Here is a 24,455-nt window from a genome sequence, read left to right as displayed (position 1 = left end):
TCTGGATATCATGGCAGCCACGGGGAAAGAAAGGAGGCTTTGTGTGGCGCTGTGCTCACTCCTCTGGCTCCCTCTTGTGGTTACACAGCAGAGGTGCAGCAGCTGCACATGTGTTGAACTGAAAGATGGCTATTTTCTTAATCCACTCATTCCACCCTGTGTGTATTTTACTAGATTTACAGCCAGAGATGGGTTTTTGTATTTATACAACAAGACGTGTCGAATTACTGAGCTCGCAAGCAGCTTTTTTTTTTAACATCAAATCAAAACACAGGGCCTTGTTCTGTCTTCTTTATCAAACCCTGACATCTTTATTCATGATTCATGCATCAGGAGCAAAGCTTCAAGTTCTTTCAAACCTACAGTTATATTTTTGAATTGATTGACTGATTTAGATGTTTGATTTATCAGATGCTGAATGTCACGAAGTTAAGAAAGTGTGTGTTTCTGCTTTCTTCCCCCCTCCAATGACACCTGAATGTCTTTGGTTCTGGCTCATAAAAATGTCATTGCACAAAAAGGTCATAGCCTGATTTTTCTCTGATTTCATTAAATGACTTGTTTTGTGGTTAGTTTGCTTTGAAAATCGGCAAAGTCAGCTTTAATACATGTGTTACGCTAACACTCAAAAGCCACATTTTTGTTGTGGTTGTGTTTTGAGGGTGAGCTTCAGAGGAGTAGGATGAGCTCACCCTCTGCCAGTGGTTGTGTTTCTGGTCGTTTGTTGAACTCTGCTTCTGCTTTTCTCTGCGTTTGTCTTCCTTTAAACGCTCAGACTTCTTCCTCTCTGCTGCACACGACCGTTTCATACAGGAAGACAACACCTCCTACACTCACATCTAGAGATGTGGACTGTGTGTTTGTTAGCTGAAGCAGATGTTAGGAAAGAAGAGCAGAGAAAGAGCTAAAGGAAACAGGAGTAAGAAGCTTACAGGTTTATGTGTTGATGTTGGATTAAACAACTGAGAGATGACGGGACGGTGTGTTCAGGTACGTCATGTTTACACAGCATCATGGTTCGTATTTCTCCCCAGGTTCTCTCCTGTTTGAACTTTGGAGCTGTTTATGATTTTTAGATGTGCTTTGGATCAGATTGAATGTTAAACGTAGCCTCTCGTCTCCATCATCAGCTACCTGCTGCACAACCGTTGACCCACAGTCATGCTCAGAACGTGCTCAACGATATTAACAGACTGTTAGCAGTGTTTGCACACAGAGACACGCACACCCACACACACACTTGTGTGCTCACACAGCAGCAGCTGAGACGACACCAGCTGCTGTAGCATGTGTGTGTGTGTGTGTTTGTGTGTGTGTGTGTGCTGGTGGCTCTGTGGAGGAGGTGTGTGTGTTGGAGGTGTTGGGGGTTTCATGGCAGACCCGTCCAGCCTGGAGAGCAGAGCTTCCTATTTTTACCCCTCTCAGCGCCCTCATATCACAACAGCTGTCCCCACAGCTCTTGTCTGTCTCTGTCAGGAATAACCGTCCAATCAGAGCTCTCCCCCTGCTCACCTCGCCTGTTCTCTTTCCACTTTGTGAGACTCAAACTGCTCGAGCAGATCTCCCACACTTTGGACAGTTTTTGGAGCTCATTGCTGACCTGTGTGGACTCTTTGGATACAAACAGGAGTCGTGGAATTACCTCTCTGACAGGTAGAACAATACATGGTGAACACTTTACGAGGAGCTGGTTTGAAATCTGTGACATGTGGGGCGGTGAGGCTCCACGGCCGGTGGAACTATTTTTAGAAGAGAATTAGCTGAGGGGGGCAGCTCGACTCATTTTCCAAATGAAAGGGAAAAAATTGACCAAAGAAACAAAAACAGCTCTGCTCTCATTTTTGATAGTTTCCTACTTGAATGTCACTCAGAGAGAGTGATGGGTTTGTAAAATAAAGAACTGTGTGGGACAAAGAGAGGCAGGTTTCTTGAGGATACAGGCTCCTGTGCTGGGGAGGAAACTGCTGGGAAGTGTAGTCTTTGTCTGGGATTCAGTGTTTTTTTCATCCTTTGACTCCATGTCACATTTTCAGGGTTTGTTTTCTTCCATTGATCAAATGTAAATTTCATAAACTCTGTAAAATCTTAGTGCTAACTCAAGGTAATTGTTTCAGCGCAATAGCTTAGCACATGGGGGTGATCCCGCCTCATCATCACTGTTTAACAAATCTCTGTTTTTAGATCATGATTGTGAATTGACGCTGAGGTTTTTTTCTACAGCAATTTGTGCTACCATATTGTTTTCATCACTTTTAATTATTTCATATCCTAGAGCTTCAGATTGAATTTGTTGCACTGATGATATTCTCCAAGTCACTTTATTTTCTGGCATAGTTCACACATTTAATCACCAAGCAAATGCAAGAGAGTTTAACTCTGAATCCAGGCTGTGTTTCGTGCATTTATAGTTTAATGAGATTAATTTTCACAAGATATTCTGACCAAATCCCCGAGATTTGTTTTTAAACTACAAACAGGTACAGTCATTTAACTTGAGCAGCCTTTCACAAATAAAATAAAATCACTTTATTGTCAGCCGTGACAGGACATCGTCTTAGTGAAAAAATAAAGTAAAAAAGTGGTAGTTTTAAGATCTTTAAAATGTGTTTTAGTGCTGTGTTTTTAGTGTCTTAGACCCCTGTTTTAATCCTATTCTCATGGTTCCAGATCTGTTTGTGAGAATGGATCCATCCAAAAAACTAGAAACTTAACCAAGTGTTTGTATTTGAGTAAAGATGGTCTTATTAGACCTAATCAGATCCGCACTACCTTGAAAGTCCAGGAAAAAAATCTTATTTGAAGATACTAAATAAAAACTCAATGCTTGTGGTAAATGAAGACATTTGACTGGACTTGTCAGGTGAATATAGCTCAGATTAAGTCTGTTGATTACAGGTAAGACACAAACACTTGTTTAGATTTCATTTTTTGCTCAGGTGTGTGTGTGTGTGTGACTCTGGTTGTTGTTTGTTATTGGAGCATTAGATTGCTGCTGTTTTGAAGCCTCATCTCTCAGATCACGTTTGATATATTTGGACTTTTAGTGTAATCCTCCTGTTTCTCAGAATAGAATCCTGTAAAAGCTGTTTTTTTTTGCTAGTCGTCCACTTTAAACCCACTCTGAGCTCCTTGACTGTCAGCATCCGTTCAGCAGGGAGCAGCTGCTGTCCCTGTTCGTTGCTGTGTGGACGTATGAACTCTCTTACCTTTTAGCATTCCTCTCAGACTCTGCAGGCCGCTGAACAACATCCTCTGTGACACATCAGCACCAGAGTTAAGTGTCCAACGTTCAACCAGCTGTAGTGTGAGGATGAAGTCTTACCTCTTAGAGCCTTGGGCGTTATTCTTATGTTCTCAGATTCTGTTTGGTGTATGTTTGAGTTGTGTTCAGTGGTAACTCCTCTGCCTGCAAACAGGCTTTCAGGGTAAAGACCACGTTGGCAAACCGACTGAGCTCTAACCCAGGCAAAATATAGGATATTTATCTGACTATAGGACAAGCCTGACTATAAGATGACCCCACTTTTTTCAGATTATTTTCAACAACAAAAAAACACATCTTATATTTGGGTCAATGTGGTGAATGATGCACTGATGTGTCAGCTGAGTATCAGTTTCAGCTGAGACCATCCTGTAGAGTATCTATAAGAAGTTGTTGTCTTGTTTTGTAGTATATACCAGCTTACCTTTACATACAGATTGATTATGCCCTTAGATTGTTTTTTATTTTCTTCTTGCCTCTAGTTTAATTCTGTCGTAATTTATTCAGGTACCTTCCAGGATTTCAGTAACCACAACAGAGAAAACGTGCAGCTCAGTAGCATCTTGTCAATGTATGATCTGATAGCATCTTTAGGAGAAAGCTCAGCTAAGAGACAGTACAACAGGATGATAAAGTCAAACATGTCCTGACATGTTCGACAGGAGAAGGTAAATATTGGAAAAGTATGGGAACAAACAGAGTCAGCTTTAACATGTGTACTCAATCTGTAAGTAAATAGGGTTTTACTCTGCTTTAAAGGATGCGTTTAATAAATCAGAGCTCCCCTTGATGACTGTTTGGAATGTGCCGTCACTGTGCTATAACAATCCTCTGTGTCTCTCTGGTGTGGTCATGTCCTGTTTGTACCGTTTATGGCTCAGATAGTTCATGCATACAGACTCACAAACATGGCGTCACATGGTTACCTGAGCAGGAAGTCTGTACAATAACAGTGGTTTTATTAAATGTTAATGTTTCTCAGAGAGTCAGTGAAATTGTTTGGTCTGTTGGTTGGTGTGATCTGTTATCACGTCTTCACACAGCTTAATATGAACAAGATGTTTGTCATGTATGACCCAGCAGCCACTCATGCCGGTCTGATTTGCCTTCTTGGCCTTTCTCTGACAGAGGATTCTGGCCCACAGCCCTACAGTACCGGTGTCTAATCCAAAAATAAGCCCTCTAGTCAGTGTGCTAATTCAGTGAGCACTGATATATCCAGACCTGGACTCTGTCCCTCACGCAGGAGAGTTTAATCGGAGGAGCAGTGGAGGTGTCACTTCTTCAAAAGCAGAGTCTTCCAGTTAAAGCTTTCCTTATGTCCTGCACAGAATATTCAGACTGGTATAGTGAGAAACACTCAATAAAACCTTGGTTTGGTGACCTCTGGGGGGGTGAAGTTTTCCAGAGTCAAAGCATCCCTTTCTGGTTTGAATTTTCTCATAAAAGTCAATAATCAGAAAAATAAATCCAGCTATTTTTAATCTTTTTTTGCCTGCCAATCCAAAGGTCTGAATTATTTTAATACCATGAAAAAACTTTGGCCATGAACAGTGAGGGGTCTAATGAAATCTAGGGCAGTCAGCACCATGGCTACATTTGTGCACACACTGAAGTTGTGACGTGACTCCATGGTAGAAAAATGGCGTCTGAAAGCTGTCAGCAGGTGCTGTCTTTGGCTTGGTTTGGTCAACACTCCCCCTCTTTAATTGGTTGGACAGATCCTCGCTGGTTTGAGAGCTTAATATTGATTTAACTGAGGCTTGGCAGGGGCTTGATGCAAATTTACGACATCATACATTTGTTCTGATTATAAATATTAGGCAGTGATGTTGGTCTGAAGGCCAGGACACACGTTTACATCCCTCCTTGGAAGCAATTTGTTCCTTTTACCAAAAATATTCACCTTTTGTCAAGGTTAGCTGGTTTGTACATCATATAAACTGATGCTTTATGGAGTTGAAGAGTGACAATCTTTGAATGTTTGTGAGTGGTGCACCTTAACCTTTCTTCATCTGCTGGTTTCAGCCATCTTCATGGCTTCACCAACATGTGGCTCTGCCAGTGTTGACAAACTATGAATCTATGAAGGATGAGTGTGTTTTTCTCCCCTTCATGCTCCCTAACTCTCGTAACCTGCTCTCATCACCACCTATTCCATCAACCTATTGTTTTGTGAACAGTCTTTGATTTTTAATCACCTGATGTATTCAGGCTTTGATCCATGAGAACATCCGAAACAAGAGACAGGCTGTTGGTGGACCTGGTTCTCTGAGGTCCTGTCTGAGCCTATAGCAGTCTAAGTCTATGGCAGCTTTACTAAGAGCTGGTCTAGCCCTGAGTCAGCTCTAACTATAAGCTTTATCAACAAGGAAAGATCTGATACTTTTTAATCCTTCTCTTGATTAGGGGTTGGTAGGTATTGATAGATTTTATTGATATCAGTGCCCTTATCGATTAGATTCTTTATCAGTTCCCTTTTCAATTCGTTTTGTGATTTTTCTCTGTTGAAAAATAGCTTTACAGGTTTTCTGTGTCAACAAGATTAAATTGAGTTTATAAGTGAATCTGTATGCAATTGATCAATGGATCTGGGTATTTCTGGGCATAAATTTACAGAAATAAGTAAAAATTTACAGAAATAAGTAAAAATTGTACGTCATGTGATGTTGATGTACTGTTTTGTAATACATTATTGACTCAAGTAGGCCATCTAGCGTCTCAAAGTGGTTATAGCATTATTTTAAGTTGTTTGGAGCCTTGCTGTAGATATGAAGTTAGCCATGACCCAGCACATAACTGCAAGTATTTTGACATTTGAAGTTTCCAGTATTTTTACAAAGAGTAGCTGTGATATGTCTCTTTAACGAAAGTTGAAATTCTTACATTAGCATCAAGCTAGCGCTATTTTGTTTGTATCATTTTTGGTAAATAAGGAGATTTATACCATATTGAATGTATTGAGTAGGAATCTCCTGTGAGGGAGTAATCTTCATTTCTTTGTGAGTTCAGTTCTTCAGTTAAACTTCAAGCAGAAAATCCTGATTCAGTTTTCTTGGGGAACTGTTATCCACCTGCTTAGCTTAGATAGCTGCAGCAGACTGGTCATGTAAGGTCCTGCAGCTCTGGCGTAGTGTTAAGAATTGTTAAGGGAATCATCAAGCACAAAGGCTAACAATGTCAATGGATTGAAACATTTTTTAATGATTCTCAACAGGAACTGGTTTTCGATTCCCATCCCTACTCTAGAGTCCAAAGGAGAGAAGCCTGATAACTGAAGGCCCCACCTCCCATACTACTTTTAGAGGCTGTAGGTACGATGAGTAGGCTGCCTGCTGGAAGTGTGATGTTAGGACGGATTTCCTAGACTTTAAGGGGAGCTAATCTAGAGAAGCTAGCACTGGATTGGAGAGATGTTCTCTCTCTTTCTAGTGTTAGCACATGAGCATTTTGCAGCAGCTGATAGTGTTTAAGGACAATCAGCAAACATTTGTTGCTGTCCCATCAACGTGTCTCTGTCTGTTTTTGGATAATTTCCTGATCTCTGCAGCCTAAAGAGCCCACAATAATATTCATCTGTTTCTGTGTTCTCATCCTTCTTCCTTCTACAGTACCCTCCCTCCTCTCCCTCTTCTTCCTCCTCCTGTGATCTGATCCATCACAGCCCATGACAGCAGATCAGACACCATGGCATTTTCATCTCGCTTTTCATTCTGGGAGCAAAAGGGAAGTGTCATATCCAGCTCTGCATGGTGTTCCAGTGTTTTCACACTAACGTGCGTCTGTTGATCAGCGTGGGCTTTAATCTTAATCGCACTAAGACTTGTAACATCCTCCACTCTCAGTCATAATCACATACTATCAGATAACCTTTTTGTTAGACTTGGCACCTATCATGCTACTGGCTGGACACAGCGGGTACTTTTACTCTTTTGTTATTTCAGCAGAATGGCAGATTTTTTACTCTGAAGAAAGAGCTCATTTTAGGGCAAAGATTGTCTTGTTGCATTTGGTTGGCATGTCTTGAAGCTTGCATGGTGTGATGGACAAAAACTTAGTGGGGTGACAAAATTTTGATCTTGTTTTCTTTTTATATCATCATGTTTAGATTAAAGACGAGAATAGTCCGGAGGCTAAAAGTGTAAGTAAATATTGTTCTTTTGAAGAATTTGTGCCTTGGTTCCTACATATCTGTAGCTCTTATTTGGAAAGTATAAATCCAAAGTGTTAAAAATACTACTTGGAATTGTTTCTAATGCAAAAAGTTTGGTTAAAAGACTGGCATTAAAGTCCAGTAGGATGGTTTGTGAGTCCTTTGAGTCTTGAGTTCATTTGCAAAAACCATCACAGATATGCAGCCTCTTGGTTTTTAAATCCCATCCATGCACCAATCCAAGTGGACATGATAACTGATGAAGAATTACACCTGTTGTTCTCATGAAAAATGTCTAAAGGTCTCTGTGTCTTTAATTATTGATGGACATGAGGACTATACCGACATTAAACTCAGCTTAAAGATTCCCTCACACATTCTTCATGCCCTCATACCTCCTCTTTTTCTTCTCTTCGAGTAGCCAGAAAGTGATGGGGCACTCAGCCGGGCAAAATCAGTTCCAGCACTAGACCCTGGTAGGGGGTTATTCCGGGCAAAAAGTCCAAATCCTCCCAAAGAGTCAGTGCCCAGGGTCAGGAGTCCTTCCCCACCAAGAGCAAGACCATCTGTGACAGTGCCAGAGCGATTCAAAAGCCCTGAACTTACCACGAACAAACCAGAGCCATTCAAAAGCCCTGAACTTACCACAAACAAACCAGAGAGATTTAAAAGCCCTGAACCTACAACAAATAAAGCAGACCGTTTTAGGAGTCCAGAACCACCAAAAGCTGCTGTGATCCCAGAACCAGTTACGAACAGTGGGCGAGAGCAAAATGGTATAATCCCCAAAGGTGTGGCCAATGGTACGGCCAATGGTACGGCCAATGGGAGTATCATACATCCAGGCACCAACACCACCCAGATGGAGGCTACAGAGGACCAGGGTCTGACACGGAAGAAGGTGGTAAAAGTGGTACGACGTGTTGTCAGAAAGGTCCTGCCCAGGGAAGAGGAAGAGGCCGCTGAGCCAACACCACCATCAGACAAAGCTTGTGAAGCAGCCAGGCCAGTTCCTGAACCAGTAAAACCATTACAAGCACCCCCTTCAGCTGCCCCCAAAGCCCCTGGGGTTTCAGGGTTCTCCTTTAAACATGATGTCATCAAAACAGAAGAGAAAGATGACTTTTCTCGAGGATTGACGAGCTTCATGGTCAGAGGTAGGACCAGGGAGCCCCGCCCACGAATACGTAAAGATGAACGTCCAGAAAGACTTGAGCTGGAGCAAAAACCTGAGAAGAAAGAGGAACATGTTGAGCCAGAGCAGAAGAAAGAGGAGAAACCTGCTCCAAAGCAGCAGGTGGTCCACCAGAAACAGACAAGTTCTGGTCCAGCTACACAGGAAGTCAAAGCTCCTGTGGTTGCTGTTAAGCAATCTATCAAGACCTCTGCTCCGCCTGCTCCCTCTGCTCCACTTGCCCCCTCTGCTCCACCTGCTCCCTCTGCTCCAACACCTACCAAACCTGCTCATTCCAGACCTTCATCTTTCCCAACAGTCCCTGGCTTCATCCCCCCTCCAAAGCCTTCATCTTTGGCTCCACCGCCTGGCTTCGTACCTGCACCCAAACCAGCAACTGCTACAAAACTGGCTCCAGTCAATCCTCCCTCTGCCACCCCAGTGCCACAAAAACCTTCCCCCTTATCTCCCCCAGCACGGTTCACCCCAGCTCCTAAAGCTTCTCCAACTCCAGTAAGCCCCAACCCCCCTCGTCCTAGACCTGGCCCAACCTCTCCCTCCCTGGTCATCATTCCCCCTCAGCAACCTACTGTCAGTCAACAAGAGGTACAGTGTGCACACTCTGCACGTCTGGTCGACATTCAGGACGTTGGTGTGGAAAGTGCATGGAGCTTTGAAATGCATGTTTGAAGTAACGAGACTGAGGAGTCAGACTTTTGATAACGTGTTTGCACAATGACACAGTGACTTGAACGCAATTACAAGCAAACTACGGGTCAAGTAAGGAAAATTATAGAGTGATATTTTTTAACTCAGTATCTTTAGAACGAAGTCAGTTAATGTTTGGATGGTTGGTCCTTTTGCAAGCTTTGTTCTTTATTCTGTTTGATTTTCAAGATACCTAGGTCTGCCCATAGCTCCACCCTCGACAGGCCTCCAGAGGACTGGCCAATCAGAGGGCAAGGGAGTTTGTGGAGCTGGTAGCCTTAAAAAGACCAGCTTAAACAAAGTGTTTCACACAGAGGCATATAAAGATAATACAGGGGCACCAAAGGGACGGAATAAAGACCAAAAAAACACATTGCTGTTTAATGCCAGTACTTGTTTACATCTCAACCCTAGCCTCCCAGTCCAGCGACCTTTCAGTTACATGCTTTGTACTTCCTACCCTTCTTGTGAAACCCTTTCCTGAGGCAGAATCAACAACAAAACAGGCACGGTAGTTTGTTTCACAGCAGAAAGCAGCCCATAAGTCCTGTTGAGGAGAGTTTCCCCCTATGGAGAACTCTCCAAACGAAAGACTCCAGTAGTCCTGAGTTACCTGTTACCTGTTTAGTCACCAGCTGTAGACCCATGTAGAGCAAATCCCAGACACACCACTAGCTGAAGGGACTATAAACAAGTCTGTCTACTAGGTTGTTAGTTGTACTTCAGTTTATCTGGAGCTAATCTTGCCTCATTTATTCACTTGTTTGTGTTTTGTTGCATCTTGTGTTAAAAACATTTTTTGCACAGACGGCACAGTCTCGGTGTCTGAATTTGGTTTTCTGTTGCATGGTGTTTAAGGTGGACTAGACTCCTCGTGAGGTAGAACCACTAACTGACTAGATCCAACAGTAAACTAAGAGCTGTTGCAGTGTGCTGTGGTAGTTTTAACTGATGAAGGAGTGAATGTGATATCTGTGTTCTGCTTTGTAAGTTTTTGTCACGGCTTTGCTCCTTATATATCTGTTGGCTCAGTGTCGATGTGTTGCTGCTCTGACCTGTAGGAAGCGCCGCTCAGTCCCACTGAAGAGGCTCAGAGACGCCTGATGAGGATCTTCGGTGCCCCTGTAAATCACCTTGCTGTTCATCTGTCTTTGTTTGCCACATCCTCATCCTGACAGTTACCTCAGATACCTCCATTGTTCCTCACTGAAATATCATCACTCTCCATCACTGTGTCATGTTTCCATGCTCCTCTTTGTTTTCTTCTCTGTCCACTCTTCATGTTGACCCTCTCTTCTTCTTCTTCTTCTTCTTCTCTCCCTCAATCTTTTCCTCTCTCCATGCTGTACTCACGCTGCTTTTGCTGGCTGTCGTTGTGTCTCTGTGGCTGCTTTGTGGCTAAGCTGGAGCCGGCAGTCAGTGTGTCGTCTTCTGTCCGAGCCCCTGTGTCCCCCGTGGTCCCCCAGCCCCAGGGCCCCCTTCAGGTACCACAGCCCTGCAGCCTTCCTCTGGGCCTCCTGGCTGGAATTTGTACTCGTGTGACGTGTCAGAGTGTAAGGCCTCAAATCCTTCTAACTTCCCTCTTCTACCCCCCTGTTTCTTTTTCCTGTAGTGTTTTCAACCTCTGTGTTTGTCTGTAAGCAACAGAAACTGACAGTTAGTTTTATATCATGGGTTTGTTTGAAGGCATAGACATATTTACATTCTATACCTTGGACAAGTCTGATTGTAAAAAGCAGCCTCTGTACACTTCTTGAAAATGTTACATATATTTAACCTCTAAAGGGATAAATCTGAGACATGTTTAGCTTCATTTAGGAGAGAAACACGTAAAAAACAATGTAGCTGTAGAAATAGTAACATGGTGAGGAATCTAAAACCCTGTCAGCTTCAGAGGAGGTAGAACATGAGCTATTTTAGTGGGTGGAGTGATTGCAAAACAAAGCAACAAACACCAACCATCTCCGTTTGTGTTTGGGTGATAACCTTGTTAGGTAAGAAGTGACAGAGTTTATATAATCCCCTAAAATAAGAATTACTGTTGAGTTATTTGAAGATTTAATTCTGGCAGAACTGCACCAGAAGACTCTCCATCATGATTCTGGTTTCTAGATCTAAATTTGTGTTTCAACAGGCTGGTTTTCACTAGAGCTGAAACGATTCCTTGAATGATTTGAGGTATTCGAGTTCAAAAAACACTCAAGTAATCTTCTCCACCTCGCGGAATCCTTTGATTTAAAAAAAAAATCAAAGAGTGGTATTTCAAATAGAGCTGAGGCCATATTAAGAGAGTTTTCAGACCCCTCAAGCTACCTCTTATACAAAATAGCAACTAGCAACAAATCTAGCTTCTTCTCTGGAGTTTGGAGACTGATGGGTCATTCTACAAAACGGATGCCATTTGGGTCCGCAACATCTGATGAGATGTACAAGGCTCAAAAAATGTGTCAAAGTGTGTTTACAAATTTTGGAGCTACCAAAGCAAGTGCTCTTATTGACATGCTGTATCAGAAAATTCTATCTCTTGAAGAGAAAAAAATTTCATTTGAAAAATAACTGCTCTTTAACTAAACAAAAATGTATTTTATCCGATTACTCGATTAATCGATGGGATTTTCAGTAGAATACTCGAATACTAAAATATTTGATAGCTGCAGCCCTAGTATTTCACTCACATGACGACCTTTACTGCCTGGTTTAATATTGGTCATTCAGAAGCTTTCTTTTAGGTCCTTTTTTGTTCATCTTTGCTACATTCTCCAGTTTTTTTAAACACAGTGGCATGATGTTACTGCAGAGGGGTAAACTGCATGAGCTCTGACGGAGGGTACGCTGTGATTCTCCTGCATGTGTGGTGTTTTTATTCTTAAAGCAGGGAGTGTGGGCATGTTGTGTATGGGTTATTGAGCATTCATGTTTTTGGTCATAAAGAGTTTTCTTGTCATGCTGCCTTTTTATTCCATTATTCTATTTTTTTGGTGGTGAAAGTGGTGAAATAAATTAAGAGGTACTGCATGGAGGACAATGTGTGACACAAAATAAGTTTTTTAAACCATCTTCTGAGTCTAAGCTTTCATATTTCCTCTCTTCTCTTGCTTTGAAAAACAAGAGTCTTGCTTTTCTTTGATGAGCCTAGACTCACTGATGTGTTTAAAGTACTGATCTATTTCTGACTGTTAAGAAATTTTTGACAAGTTTTAGATAAAAACAAAACAACCCAATGAGAATGGATAACTCTTTGTTATTTTTAGAGATATTTGTATTTTTCAAAGCTGCTCATTCATCAGTGAAAACAGCAGGAAAAAAGGTTATAGGAGGTCATGTGTTTGTTGTTGTTGTAGTACTGTTTGTGGCCACAGGAGGCTGATGCTTACCACTTACACAGATGCATCAGATGAAAGGTTTCAGGTTTCATTATAAAAATCACCATTAAGGAAACTGTATAGATTAAAAATCTTTACATTCACCTTTCAGCACTGCATCTGGACTCTGATAAATAAGACTTGAAGTTTTTCTCGGACTTCCTCCCAGTGTTGTTATAAAAAAGCAGACCAGTCAATCACTTTCTACGTGTTTCTGTTACACATGTGATTCTTCTCTCAGGTCTGCAGACTAACCTCCTTTTCTCTGTGCACTCCTTCATCATTCTGTGTCTGAACTACATGTGGTTCTCATTTATAACTGTGACCTTTGACCTCTTCATGCTGACAATCATCAGGGATCAGTGGAAGAGGATCCCGTGGCCCTTCTTCAGGCCTCTCACGCTGCAGCTAAACAATCCCAGGTCTGACCTGCTCCATACCCGAGTGTGACTCACCTTTAGCTCATAATCCACCAACCCCCCCCACCCCCTGCACTGTGGAGTGCTGTGTTGTGTTGTCCACATTTTGCTTGCAGTGTGTTTTGCGAACAGTTTCCTGTGAAGCAGTGTGAAGTTGAATCAACCATGAGTAATTATTTTATTATTATTATTTATTTATTATATTTTTTTTGCTGTTTTCCTCACTTCTGTCCCTGTTTGTTTCACTGAAGCCAGGTTTTCTTTACGTTATGGTTGCTGTTGAGTTGATTACACTCTCTTGAAGTGGTTTGTTTTTTTTCATACACACACACTCATCCCACAAGAGCATCTAGTGCTCTGTGAAGCTTCCTGCATGCTCATCATCCTGACAGTCTTCAGCATGTCCTGATATCAGCCTGGGACTACAGTGCGGTTCAGTGTGGTCCAGCTGTATGTCTCCTCTCTGCTATCCTCTGACATCTCTCCCTTGGCTCTGTGTCCTGCAGGTAAAGACAGAGGAGCAGATCGCTGCCGAGCAGGCCTGGTATGGATCGGAGAAAGTCTGGCTGGTCCACAAAGATGGATTCTCCCTGGGTGAGACAGGATTTCTCTCACCATTACTACTTTTTCTGGAACACACCTTCATGCATTATCTTTCCAATAGTTAGGACATACACATCAGAGGGCATGGGATACTTTTAAAAAGCCCACAGCAGCAGAAAGAGGCTAGCTGTTGACTTCTGCCTCCAGTGTGCATGCTAAGCTAACCATGTCCTGGCTTTAGCTAAAAGCTCTTCTAAAAAAATCCCCACAGGCGTAAAAATAAAGAACTTCTTCTTGTTCCAACGTTCACCTGCAGTCTGATCTCTGACTGTTTCCTGCTCACACTGATCAGAGTTTCTGCTTCTTTCCTTCCAGCCACCGTGGTGAAGACTGAGGCTGGCTCTCTGCCAGAGGGGAAGGTGAAAATAAAACTGGAGCATGATGGGACTTTACTGGATGTGGATGAAGATGACATAGAAAAGGTGAGCAGGAGGTTGATAAGATGGTCAAATATAACACACAGGTTAAATCCTGAATCATCGCCTCTTCATACCTCCTCAGGTTTCTCTGACCATCACCTGTCTCTCTGTCTTCAGGCTAACCCTCCTTCGTACGACCGCTCAGAGGACCTGGCCTCTCTGCTCTACCTGAACGAGTCGAGCGTGATGCACAGTCTGAGGCAGCGCTACGGAGGAAACCTGATCCACAGCTATGCCGGACCCAACATGGTGGTCATTAACCCCCTCAGCACGCCTTCCATGTACTCTGAGAAGGTAAACTCTGAAGACTGTAGTCAGTGTTTATTATCTGTACTTAATATGCTGGTGTTGTGTGTCTTACGAATTAAACAAGCATAAATATATAAGGTTTTCAGTCTTCAAACAGAATTTCTAACCTGCTTTTGGATTCAAAGTGAACTAGGGACAGTTCTACAATTTAGTAAATTACATTTAATTTCACATTTCTTGCATTATTTGTAAACTTTTTCTTAAATTATAACACTAAGCAAACTGATTGAAAATGTCTTAATCTTTTGACATCAAGAAAAGCTTTCAGACACCTTCAAAAGCTCTGTTTTTGTGGATTTTATTTTAATCCTTCCTGTGTGCCCCTCCTCCTCCCATCAGGTGATGCACATGTTCAAAGGCTGTCGGCGTGAGGACTCTGCTCCCCACATCTACTCGGTGGCCCAGTCTGCCTACAGAAACCTCCTCACCACCCGACAGGATCAGTCCATTGTGCTGCTGGGAAAGTCCGGCAGCGGAAAGACCACAAACTGCCAGCATCTGGTCCAGTACCTGGTCTCTATTGCTGGAAGCACAGGCAAGATCTTCTCAGGTGAGTCTGCAGGTGGTCAAAACTGTAGTATGATGTGGGTCTCAGAACTGTGAGTCAGTTCAACACACAGTAACTGCTGGAGTTTTTTTGACAATCCATATTATTCAGGGTTACAGAGACTAATTTAAAGACAAATTAATTGATAGAAAAAGGGAGTTGTAAATTTTTTTTTAAATAATGCACAAATCAGATTGTTGTTTTGGTAGAGAGAGTATTGATCATTTGGACACTACAAGATGAAATGAGAGCAGAGAAAATTCCCTTTCAGCAACATCTTTGTAAAAAGAGACTCCAACAACACTGAGCGCTTGAAACAATCTGGATTTTTGTTGCTGAATCAGTTTTTTACTCTGAGGCTATAGACTCAAGGATGGAGCAGCTTCAGCATCTTCAGGACATCGCAATAACATTTCTGTCTCTGTGTGGGAGACAGCTGATGCTGGAACAGTTGTTGGACTGTTTCAAGAAGAGAAGTTAATTTAAATTTCACTCCGCTGCGAGAACATCCTGCTTGGTTAGATCTTGAGATTCTGATCAGTGCTGGGTGATATTTTTCTTTGTTGCATCAGTTTTGTCTTTCTCGCTGATGGAATTCAGAAATGTGTGCCCCGTCTATGAGCTGGAGTTAAAGTTTCCTGTTTCATGAAAAAGAGTCCAGGATGTTAAAGCTAAACTCAGATACCCCAGAACAACTGCTGAGACTAAACATGTTATTTTTCTGTGTAATGACTCAGCTGAGAAGTGGCAGGCTGTCTACACCATCCTGGAGGCTTTTGGAAACAGCTCAACGTCCATGAACACCAACGCCAGCCGCTTCTCCCATGTGGTGTCTCTGGACTTCGACCAGGCGGGACAGGTGGCCTCAGCCTCCATCCAGGTAACACACAGCTTTAGTAACAGCAGTCTGAGGAGGTTCAGAGATGTCTGCTGGATAAACTGTATCCTTAGCTCCATCTGACGGTTTCTCCTCCTGCAGACGATGCTGCTGGAGAAGCTGAGGGTGAGCAGACGACCTGAGGCCGAGTCCACCTTCAACGTCTTTTACTACATGATGGCCGGAGCCGACAGCAGCCTCAAGTGAGTCCTTCAGCAGACTTGTGTTACATAAATAAAACCCTACATTGTGTTGTTTAGTGGCTTCAAGCATCTGCTTTCATTTTGTACAAATTTGATGGTGGGAGGAATAAATATAACCATCACAGGAACATTCAAACCTGAGGAAAAAGTCTTAAAGAGCATAACCGGCAGGTTATTTTTTGATGTGTTTGGTGACTCGGCAGCTTCAGGTATCACCTTATGTAGAGCACATTTCATGCAACAAGGGAAGTGTCAGAAACTCCCTTTGACTCTGCGTCAGAGCGACGGCAGACAATAATCCAGACACATATCACCAGTTCTTTTCTCTCTTCTTCTCTCCAACAGGACAGAGCTGCACTTTAACCACCTGGCTGAAAACAGCGCATTTGGGATCCTCCCTCAGTCCAAGGTGATCAGAGCCTTATTCTACCTTTTCATTGTCGTTGGAGTTATTTCTATTGTTTTATTCACATAATCATTTTACTTTCAGTCATTTATTTGTTAGTACTTAGTTTAAAGTAAATGAAGCATCAAGTTTGATGCTAGATTTATTATTTATAGATTTTTGTGCATTTTGATAGTTTTTTATCAGGTAATGTGGATAGATGTGCAGGTAAGACAGGTGGGCACACAAGGTGAATGTTTTTTTTACTGGGAGACTCTAGAAAACAAGACAGCCATCAATTCACTGGAAAACTGGAATCCAAACACATTTGTGTCTTATTTCTAGTATAAACTGTTTCAATAGACAAAAACTGAGCCACATTCAGCTGTCAAGTCTAAAAAATGTCTAATATTAAGATATTAAAGAAGAAAATGTGCCCTGAATTGCTCACAAGGAGTAAAAAAAATCTGCCAGTGAAGTGAAAGAAATGTTTTGCCTTAGTTTCTTGAAATAAGAATAATGTCTTGATCAAAGAATAAAACAAAAACATTTTTTTCTCACCCCACCAGCTGATTGATCAGATTTCACTTTTTGATGTTTCATCCTTCTGTGATACGAATGTAAAGGTGGAAAACAGCGTTCAGTAGCTGCAGCAGCAGAGTCACAGCTCAGAGTCTGAGGAATCAGGTTTCTCTTTTCACATGACCAGAGGACAAACACAGCCGTAAAAACAGCTGACACAGAGGTCGATGGTGGAGGATCTGACCTTAAAGATTTGAGTCATACAGACACCACAAAAACACAGGTTCTCTACAGCACAGGAAGAACGGAAAACTATAAGTCTGGGTATATTATCCACCTCAAATGTCTGTTTTTACCTGAAACACTGGTGTTACAACAGGTTCAATCACTGAGAAAATATCCTCCTCCTTGCTCAGATCTCTGATCTCTGTTGGAAAAATGACAGCGCTAGGGATGGGTGCTTAATTAATTACTTTTACAGGTACTGATCGAAATCCATCTGTAGTACTGAGTACCATTTCATGTCAAATCGAACGGTACCGTAATCTGGTACCTAAACACATCCTTGTGACTGTGAGGGAGTGGAAGAGTTGCTGATTTTTTATGCTAGACATTAACACAATATTGCAAGTTTATTTATTGAGAAACCAATATCCAACCAATCAAATTGAAGAACTTTGAGATTTTATTTTTAACATTTATTACCACATAAACATACAAAAGTAAAAAAAATTGGTACCGTTGTGTACAGATGCCATTGCTAGGTAACGGGCATTGGTACCATATTGTTTCAAATGTAAAAGGTACCCATCCCTAGTCAGAGCAGAGATTTGAGATTCAGTCAGTTTAGAGCAGAGTTGATGTCCAGCTCAGTCTCTACCTTTATGAGGTGACTTTTTGTGGTTTGCTGTCTGATCTTGTGGATCTCTAAGGTCTCTGTTTGTCTCCTCCTCCAGCCTGAGGACAAACAGCGCTCCTCTCAGCAGTTCACCAAGCTGCAGGCAGCCATGAAGGTGCTCGGCATCTCTTCAGAGGAGCAGAAGGCTCTGTGGCTCATCCTGGGGGCCGTGTACCACCTGGGGGCTGCTGGGGCCACAAAAGGTAAGGACTCACACTTATTACTCTCTTTAGTTGTTTCAGGATGAAACATAAACCCAGCTGCTCCATCTCTCTGTAAGACATGTCCAGTCAGCTGAGCTGTCCTTCTCTCCTATTGGTGTATTTCAGCTCTGACGTCACATCCTCTTTTATTTAAAGACCCACAGAGGTGGTTTCCCACACAGGATAAAAACACTGACTCACTGCTGAAAAAATGTCCTGCACAGTGAGAAGAAGACGACAGACCTCATCTCTCTGTTTATGTAGTGTAAAGGGAAAAAATGCTAAATGTGTTTCTGTGCAGAGGAGCATCAGATAAAGTGAACAGAATAAAATACTAATCCTTTAACTCAAGAAAAAACATCAGACTGTAGTTCTGCAGAGATCCACTAGGTGTCAGGCTTTACACTGGAATGAATTCACAGACTGCAGGTGAAGAGCTTCCTGTAAAAACATCCCTGATGACTGGTTCTCCCTCAGTCTGTGCATTAAAGCATGTTATTAAGCTCTTCCTTTAATTTAGAGTCCAGTTTGTGAAATTTCTGGGTTTTACACCCGTTCACATGGAAAGACTTTAAAAATGTCCAGTTTTTACAGTGTCCTCTATCTCTAACATCTCTAACAGCTTTAACAGTGTCTGTTTTGTTGTGTTTGGATGAACCTAACCTTCAACCTAACCTGCTTTGCAAAATATGAAAAGAATAAATTGACATGAAGTCAAACAAAACAGAATTTAAATCCTTTGCATTAAGCAACAAATTAGAAAATACACTTCAATTCAGGTTTTTTTCCTACGGTGGACCAGATTAACCTGCAGACCTCCAGAGTTAGATCATTACTGACTTTGCCCGTCAGGATGTATGTTGACCCTCTGCTCCTTGGACCATCAGGGTCTTCTGGTTGCTCTTCCTCAGCATGCGGTTTTGCTGGCTGTCACTCTGCCTGTCTGTTGGTGTTTTGATGCTGATGTTGTAAAGTTTCTGATGACTCCACGATGTCCCTCTCCCTCTTTCTAACTCCTGTCTTTACTTGCATGTTTGCATGCTGCGCCCTCTCAAACCCAGACGGAGATGAAGGTAATGGAAACAAGTTGTTGGTTGTTTTTCACCTACAAAACTTTCCTTCAGATGTTTTCTGTTTGTGTTTTCTCTCTCCATGCTTTTATCGTTCCTCTCAGGCCTTCAGTCATTAGCATTTTGATTGTTTCTCCTCCTCCTCTTCTTTCTCTCTTCATCCTCTTTTCCTCTCCACTCTCACCCAATCCTGTTCCCTGAGATGAGAATCACAGAGATCAGACCTTCGCTGTTCCCTTTAAAGCTCTCTCTCATTCCCCAATGCGTCGGCCATGTTAAGCTCCTGAGCTGCCTTTGAACAACAACAACACAACAACACAAACACAATGCAACACCAACGCAACACATCACCAACGCAAAGCCATGCTCTGTGAAGCGAAAAAAGAGTTCGTCCATTCTCACTCCTGCTGACTTTCCACCACACAACTTTTATTTCCCTGAAGTTTCTGTTTGGCAGCAGCTTCCTGTCTGTTTTCTGGCTCTGTGACGGCGCTCTCTGATTGGCTGGCTCACGCTCTGGCTTTGAATTGCCTCCAGACTTAAATGGAGACACACGCGCACACAGATTCATGCAAACCCAGACTGAGAGGCGGGGATGATGACCGGCGATCATCATTCTAAATCTGGGTTGGATTTATCGGCTCTTTCCAACACAAACCTCACATGCCAGATTTATTTTTATTTAATTCTTTAATTTAAATTCCTCCTGCTGAGAATTCATGTCTGCAGCCAGCTCTGAAACAGCTTTTAGTCTTCTCTGGGACATATTTTACACCTTTAAGGACACAAGATATGATACAACGCAACACCCTGCAAAATGTAATCACAGAGTAGGACATGATATGATGTAATCAGATATGGTAAGACACGATTTGACACAAAAACACATGATACAACATGATTGATGAGTTTTACTGGAGTATGATGCAACTGAAATTTCCTGCAGTTTGAACAACAGAAGCAGGCGCGTTTGAAGGCATCATGTTTATTGTGGACTAAAATAATCCTCAGTAGGCCATGATCTAGATTCAGTTTCTGCACAGGAGTCAGATTTCCCTCTCATTGCATCATATTAAAGAGCACAAACACACAAACATGAACAGTCAGAGTTTTGTTGATGAAAAAATAAAGTATTAATCTTTACACCTTATCTGTCTGTTTTTCACACCTCCCCACGATCAGTTTCCTCCAAACACCTCACGTCGTGATTGTTTACATGAAGAAATATCTCCTGGAGAAGACAGAGCCTCTGTTAGACTCGCGCATCAAACCTGATTTCATTTTATCATAATTATTTTTAATCTGTGGAAGCTTTTCATTCTTCTTGTAAGCCTCAGTTTATTCATCTTCATCCTCTCCTCTTCATCTATCTCTCTCCTCGTCGTCTTCCTCATTTAAAGCTCATATTTTGACATCTGAATGTATCTCTGCTTTCCTTTCCTAGTGGGTCGTCGCCAGTTTGCACGTCACGAGTGGGCTCAGAAAGCAGCCTACCTGCTGGGCTGCACCTTGGAGGAGCTGTCGTCCTCCATCTTTAAGCACCAGGCCAAAGGACTGCAGCACTCCACCTCCTTCAGAGGGGGGTCAGACGAGGCTGGACAAGGGGACGGCTCAGGTAAAAACCATGGACTGATGGGTGTTTCATGTAATTTTGGCTCAATTACATTGAAATTTAATTTTAATTCTATTTTATATTTGCTCCAGTTTTATGTTTTTATGATTTTATGTATCTTAGTTGGAGATGTGTACCGAATTAGGTGCTTTTATAGGTACTGATGCTAATTCTGTCTACAGTACTGGGTACCGCTTACTTAAAATTGAAAAGGTACCATGTTTGGGTACCTGAATGCATCCTTGTGACTGTGAGGGAGTGGAAAAGTAGGTGGTTTTCTATGTTGGACACAAACACGACATTGCAAGGTTATATATTAAAAAATAAATATGTAAAATGAAAAAAATTGAGATTTTATTATTTAACAAATTGACTAACTGTACTGTATCGTTTCAAATGTGAAAGGTACCCATCCCTAATCCTAGTATTGTATCTTGTTATTTTTGTTGCGTCTAATCTGTGCAGCACTTAAGTCAACTTTGGTTGATTTAAATGTGCTCTATAAATACAGTTTGAGTTGAGTGGGGTTAATTTCCTGAAAGAGATGAAGTCTGGGATTTAACTCCTGAAATGTTCTGAAAGAAACAACCCGTGGTCCCCTTCCTGTATATCGCTTCCGTTTCCCTCTGTTTGCCTCTCTACTTACCATGCTGTCATCTCTGAATAAAGACAGAAAAGACCCAAAATATTACATAAATAGAAGAAATAGATATCAGTTATGGGAAGTTTTAAATCCTTCATCAGAAAATTTGATGTTATTCTTCTCTTTCTTGTCGTCTTTTAGGCTCTAAGGTCACTGCTCTGGAGTGTTTGGAAGCGATGGCGTCTGGTCTCTACTCAGAGCTCTTCACTCTCGTCATCTCACTCATCAACAGGTCAGACCTCACCTATTTTGTCTTTAATTGGATTTTTGTTTTATTAGGACTCCATCCCATCAAGTTTGCCTTTTCTCTGAACTTTCTCCCTGAGGTCAATTTACCCTCTTTCTCACATAATTTCACTCTGTGTAATTTACCATCCTTCCCTTTTCCATTTCACTCCAAAGTTTTCCTCAAATAAAGGATTTATCCTTTTAAGGTACATTCAGTGTCACACACTTGGTCAGACACTGAAATACATCCCAGGGTTTTGAGGGAACAAAACAAAAAAACAACTCAGAAACTGTCAACACAGTAATAATTGAACTTGAATAAGTCTTTTGTGGAGCATGTTTTATGTTTCGGTCTGCAGCTCTCTTCTGTTTTTTAAATCTTTCTTTCTTTACTTAAGCTGGTTTTTGCAATAAACAATTATTCTTGTCAGAGCTCTGCAGGTGAAATCAATGTGATATTTTATTTGTCTGCTGTTCATTTCTTACAGCTTTCACTCATTGTTCTCAGCTCTTTGTGTTTATGTTTCTGGATTTATGAGAGCGTTCTCTATCAATGCTGAGAGCAACATCTTCCTCCTCCAGATGAAGAAAACTGAACTGTGGATCATCCTCACTGAGTAATCAAACCTTTCACCTGTGTGTCCCTCAGAGCTCTGAAGTCCAGTCAGCACTCTCTGTGCTCACTGCTCATCGTGGACACGCCAGGTTTCCAGAACCCTCGCATGGCCCAGCAGCAGCGAGGCGCCACGTTTGAAGAGCTCTGCCATAACTACACCCAGGAGAGGCTGCAGACGCTGTTCCACGAGCGCACCTTCGTCCAGGAGCTCGACAGATACAAGGAGGTGCTACTGAACGTGCACACATCCACGCCTCTCATTCCTCTTTCTGTCACAGATACAATCCTCAGTTTACTGCAGTCAGAAATGATTTTATTTACATTTAACGTCTTCATTTTAATTACTAGAAACATCATTAATCTGTGTTTACTCACTTACCTCTGGAGGAATCTGCACAGCCAGGTTTGGTTCACTTCATCAGTTTGAAGGTTAAAATAAATCAAACTTTTTTGTTAGATTTGACATGAGGTGCACAGAAGAAAACTTTAAATTTGAATGTTGAGAGATTTTATGTGCACTTTGATTTGGGTGAAGCTGAAAAATAAAAAACTCTACAGCTTACAGATTCGTCTAGAGGTGAATGAGAAGTTAAGAGTGTGTAAATCATGTGTGTGTTAGCAGCATTATGATTTTTATAAACTGATCACACAGAATTTCTCCTTCTTTCTGACAGCTAATGAGATCAGTGAAGATGTTTAAATCTGATTAAGTGAATTATAATTATAATATTGATGTTTTATGAAGATAATTCCGAACACATTTAATAAACCCAATCTTTTTCCATCTGATGTGATGATAGCAGTGTTAGCTCCTGCTGTGATTGGACAGTGACTCTCCTGTAGGTGGCACTAACCCTGGCCTTTATCCCTCCTGCGTCTAGGAGAACATAGAGCTTGCTTTAGATGACATAGAGTCCAGTACGTCTCTGTCTGTAGCAGCTATTGACCAAGCCTCCACTCAAGCTCTGGTAAGAACAACCTCCACACACTTTCTCTCTTTGCCGCTCTGTGTGCTTGTGTGTGTGTGTGTTTGCGCTTGTGTGTGTGCGATCGCTTTTTTTGTCTGGAAGTGTCCTGGAAATTGTTGTGCTAAACTTTCAGTCCACACTCCAGAAACTCCTGGTTCACATTTTCAGGATGATGCTCAAAGAAGAGCTGACAGTCATGCTGGAAAACACGATGTTCCTCTAACATATTTCTGAAACCCTAAACTACAGATGAGCAGATATTTAAGATAAAATTTGATATGTTGTCTTTGCTATTTTTTTCAATTAGAGACTGTACATTACATCCAAAGCGGTAACAACTGAATAGGTCTGCATGCCACCACAGCAAAAAAATAAAATCTTATCAAGCATTTTTGTCTAATTATAAGTAAAAATTGTCTTGTAATACTCGATATGAGCCACATTCAACTTATCAGTCCTGAAAAATGTCTTGTTTTAAGTTATTTAAAGTCTAAAATGAGGTCTGAATCACTTACGACAATACAAAAATCAGCCAATGGAATAAGAAAAATTTGCACAAAAATTTGAAACTGATATAATATATTAGGAAGAAAAAAAAATTTCAGAGTTCTAACTTTAATCTCAAAATTCTGAGTTAAATCTCAAAATTCTTACTTTTTTCTTAAAAAATAAAGTACTAAAAAATTAGTTATAAAAAAAATTGTACTAAAATATATATATATATATATATATATATATATATATATATATATATATATATATATATATATATATATATATATATATATATATATATATGTAAATATATATATTTTTTTTTCAGTGGCCCTAATCCTCTCCTGTAGGGTATGGCTCTGCCAGCCACAGTCATTCTATTGCAGATCTCTGTGCAATCACTGTATTTCCTTCAGGTCTGTGTTCATGAAACTCTTTTTTTTTTGATTGCAGCCTTTGTGATTTGAAAATCGTATTACATCATATTGTGATGTCGGTTTCAATTTGATTAATTGTTCAGCCCTAATTTAGACCTCATTTTTGTCTTTAAATAACTTGAAATATGATATTTTTCGGGACTGCTCAAGTCAATGTGGCTCATATGAAGTCTAAAAAGACATTTTCTACTGAAAATTAACCCGAGGCACATTCACCTGAAGAGACCAGAAAAATGTCTTATTTCAGGATGTTAAAAGTCCAATTTCAAACTTAGATTTTATTTACCCTTTCTGCTCACATATCTATCAATTCTTTTTATTTGATTTCATATTAAAAATCCT

General features: G+C 41.2%; 1 protein-coding gene across 7 annotated transcripts in view; it reads left to right on the top strand.

Moving 5' to 3' along the window:
* myo18ab (myosin XVIIIA b) overlaps nt 1-24,455 on the top strand; it is a 123,612-nt gene that overhangs the window by 29,616 nt on the left and 69,541 nt on the right. For 2 of the 7 annotated variants that reach the window (XM_074679274.1, XM_074679273.1), the window contains exons 3-15: nt 13,016-13,081; nt 13,585-13,672; nt 13,997-14,103; nt 14,218-14,394; nt 14,749-14,959; nt 15,694-15,836; nt 15,936-16,036; nt 16,382-16,445; nt 17,900-18,044; nt 20,559-20,729; nt 21,511-21,601; nt 22,247-22,439; nt 23,095-23,181. In XM_074679274.1, the coding sequence (XP_074535375.1) occupies nt 13,016-13,081; nt 13,585-13,672; nt 13,997-14,103; nt 14,218-14,394; nt 14,749-14,959; nt 15,694-15,836; nt 15,936-16,036; nt 16,382-16,445; nt 17,900-18,044; nt 20,559-20,729; nt 21,511-21,601; nt 22,247-22,439; nt 23,095-23,181 (1,644 nt within the window). Of the gene's footprint in view, nt 1-830; nt 991-13,015; nt 13,082-13,584; nt 13,673-13,996; nt 14,104-14,217; nt 14,395-14,748; nt 14,960-15,693; nt 15,837-15,935; nt 16,037-16,381; nt 16,446-17,899; nt 18,045-19,105; nt 19,118-20,558; nt 20,730-21,510; nt 21,602-22,246; nt 22,440-23,094; nt 23,182-24,455 lie in introns of those variants that run through there. The other 5 variants (XM_074679276.1, XM_074679272.1, XM_074679275.1 and 2 more) reach the window with 5 other exon arrangements.

The sequence above is a fragment of the Halichoeres trimaculatus genome, unplaced genomic scaffold, assembly GCF_033239565.1.
Source record: "Halichoeres trimaculatus isolate MK-OKI-2021-1 unplaced genomic scaffold, fHalTri1.1 fHalTri1_scaffold_9, whole genome shotgun sequence".
Lineage (NCBI taxonomy): Eukaryota > Metazoa > Chordata > Actinopteri > Labriformes > Labridae > Halichoeres > Halichoeres trimaculatus.
The sequence above is the reverse complement of the archived record's forward strand: the minus strand, read 5'-3'. Positions and strand labels throughout refer to the sequence as shown.